Genomic DNA, 3,094 nt, shown 5'->3' with positions numbered 1-3,094 from the left:
TAGTCTACATAAAATATCTTCATTTTAAAATTGATCTTTGTAATATTTATTTTAGTATATCATATTTAAAGGAATTAAATTAAATAATTTTAAATTATAAAATTAATTTTAATAAAATTAGTTTTTCGAATTAAAACAAAAATATATAATTTACATATTTGAAACGACTAAAAAACTTAAATTAAAAAAAAAACTGTATTTGCATGATAGAAAACTAATTAAAACCTAAAAACAAAATATCTAAAATCCAAACATACACATGGCGATATATGAGAGGCCTTCTAACTTGCAAAACGACTCTAATGGGACCAAACGTTATCCTATCCATAAATCCTTTGTCCCATAATCCCATAATGTAACAATTATGGTCTCAAATTCTCTTTGAGATTTCATGGATCACATTCAAATCCTCTCTATAACAAACACCCTTCACCAATTTTCACCTTTCCTTTCATTTTTTCCAGGAAAAAACCATCAGAATTACACCAAAAAATACTTCTTACACTTCTCCCCAATGCCATTTCATGCATAATTTCAGCTGCATCATATCTGGTGAAAAGCTATCTCTTTTTTAGTTCATTCATTCTTAACTATTTTGAAATGTTGTTAGGTATGCTGCAAAGTGTATTTTCAGTTTGTTGAATATAACATGGTGGTGTTAGTGAAAGGATGACTTGGACAACTGTCCATAACCAAACCCATTTTTTGTCACTAACAAACAATCAACCCCATTGCTTTGAATTGAGCAATAGTTTCAATGAAAAGGGATGGTTATGTTTACTCAAAAGGTGCAATAGTATGGAGGAATTGAAGCAAGTTCATGCCCATGTTTTGAAATGGGGTATTTTCTTTGATTCATTTTGTATGAGCAATCTTGTTGCAACTTGTGCTTTAACAAAATGGGGTAGCATGGATTATGCTTGCTCAATTTTCACTCAGATGGATGAACCATGTAGCTTTGATTACAATACAATGATTAGAGGGAGTGTTAATAACTTGAGATTTGAAGAAGCTTTGTTGATGTATGTTGAAATGCTTGAAAGAGGAATTGAGCCTGATAAATTCACTTATCCTTTTGTTCTCAAGGCTTGTTCTTTATTAGGTGCGCGGAACGAAGGAGTTCAGATTCATGGACATGTTTTTAAGATGGGTCTTGAAGGTGATGTCTTTGTGCAAAATAGTTTGATTAACATGTATGGTAAGTGCGGGACGATAGAATGTGCCCGTGTTGTGTTTGATAAAATGGGTGAGAAGAGTGTGGCTTCATGGAGTGCTATTATTGGTGCTCATGTTTGTGTGGAGATGTGGAATGAGTGTTTGATGCTTCTTGGAGAGATGAGTAGGGAAGGAAGATGTAGGGTTGAAGAAAGCACACTAGTGAATGTGCTTTCTGCTTGTAGTCATTTGGGTTCTCCTAGTCTTGGAAAGTGTATACATGGGATCTTGTTGAGGAACATTAGTGAACTCAATGTTGTTGTGGAAACAATGTTGGTTGATATGTATGTAAAGTGTGGGTGTCTTGAGAAAGGTATGCGTGTATTCGAAAATATGTCGGAGAAGAATAGATATTCTTATGCTGTAATGATATCTGGTCTTGCCATTCATGGACGTGGTAAGGAAGCTCTTAAAATTTTCTCAGAGATGTTGGAAGAAGGTTTGGCACCAGATGATGTTGTCTATGTTGGGGTGTTGAGTGCTTGCAGTCATGCTGGTCTTGTCGACGAGGGTCTTCGATGTTTCAAATGCATGCAACTTGAGCATAAGATCGTTCCAACGGTTCAACATTATGGTTGCATGGTGGATCTCTTGGGAAGATTTGGGAAGCTAAAGGAAGCCTATGAACTCATAAAGAGCATGTTAATTAAGCCTAATGATGTGATTTGGAGGAGTCTGTTAAGTGCTTGTAGAGTTCATCATAACTTAGAAATCGGAGAGATTGCGGCTGAAAATCTCTTCGCGTTGAATCAAAATAACACTGGCGATTATTTACTGCTAGCAAATATGTACGTGAAGGCGCAAAAGTGGGACGATGTAGCAAAGGTCAGAACAAAAATGGCCGAGAAAAACTTAGTACAGACACCCGGGTTTAGTTTGATTGAAGCGAAGAGGAAAGTGTACAAGTTTGTTTCACAAGACAAGTCTACACAACAATGGAACACCATCTATGACATGATTCACCAAATGGAATGGCAATTGAAATTCGAAGGGTATATACCCGATACATCGCAAGTGTTGCTTGATGTAGATGAAGAAGAAAAGAGGGAGAGATTGAAATGTCATAGTCAGAAGTTAGCAATTGCTTTTGGATTGATACATACATCAGAAGGATCTCCTTTAAGAATAACAAGAAATCTTAGGATGTGTAGTGACTGTCATACTTACACTAAATACATTTCCATGATCTATGATAGGGAAATTACTGTAAGAGATCGTCATCGTTTCCACCATTTTAAAGATGGAACTTGTTCATGTAAAGATTATTGGTGAATTTGATTATGTTTTTGAGCTTGTTCCTAAGGGTTCTTTTAGAAGTAAGGGCTGGTAATTTTCCTGCCTCAGTTCACATTTCTCACACACATTTGTTATAGCTGTTATATCCTTATATTTTCACGTTTCTTTGGTAACTCCTTTTTTTGTGTGTTAATGTTTGAGTACAAGATAACAAGATAGAGTCACCAAATTGCTGGCTTATATAACAACAGAAGAGAACAAGAGGAAGTGTGGAAGTGCAAATTTAATTTAAAACTAATTGAAATAGAGTATGATACACCTTACCACAAAATTTTGAGTTTAATTTCTATAAAGCACCAATATAAAGTTATACTACACATGTTTTAAATGATGTGTTGCCACATAAATCAAATATCACAATTCATGTGTTTTCAAAAATAGTAAATGGTAGTACTCCTATGTGCTGTTGCTGAATTCGAGGTGCAATGACAGGAGCCTTCTTGGCCTTGAGCAGTCACCAAAACTTTTAGTTTTCAGGATTGGAATGAGATGATCCTTGACTGATATTCAATCTGTTTTTTTATTATTTGCCACTGAGAGACCTATTTCTACTCGCTCGGCTCCGAAATTATGGCTCATTATT

General features: G+C 35.1%; 1 protein-coding gene across 1 annotated transcript; it reads left to right on the top strand.

Annotated features, from left to right (window-relative positions):
* The first annotated feature begins 362 nt into the window (after positions 1 to 362).
* LOC131651816 (pentatricopeptide repeat-containing protein At1g31920-like) lies at positions 363 to 2,576 on the top strand. Its single transcript, XM_058921521.1, has one exon. The coding sequence runs from the start codon at positions 670 to 672 to the stop codon at positions 2,485 to 2,487; it is 1,818 nt and encodes a 605-aa protein (XP_058777504.1). The 5' UTR covers positions 363 to 669; the 3' UTR covers positions 2,488 to 2,576.
* The last annotated feature ends 518 nt before the right edge of the window (positions 2,577 to 3,094 follow it).

This window comes from Vicia villosa, linkage group LG2, assembly GCF_029867415.1.
Source record: "Vicia villosa cultivar HV-30 ecotype Madison, WI linkage group LG2, Vvil1.0, whole genome shotgun sequence".
NCBI lineage: Eukaryota > Viridiplantae > Streptophyta > Magnoliopsida > Fabales > Fabaceae > Vicia > Vicia villosa.
This window is presented reverse-complemented; position numbering and strand designations above follow the sequence as displayed.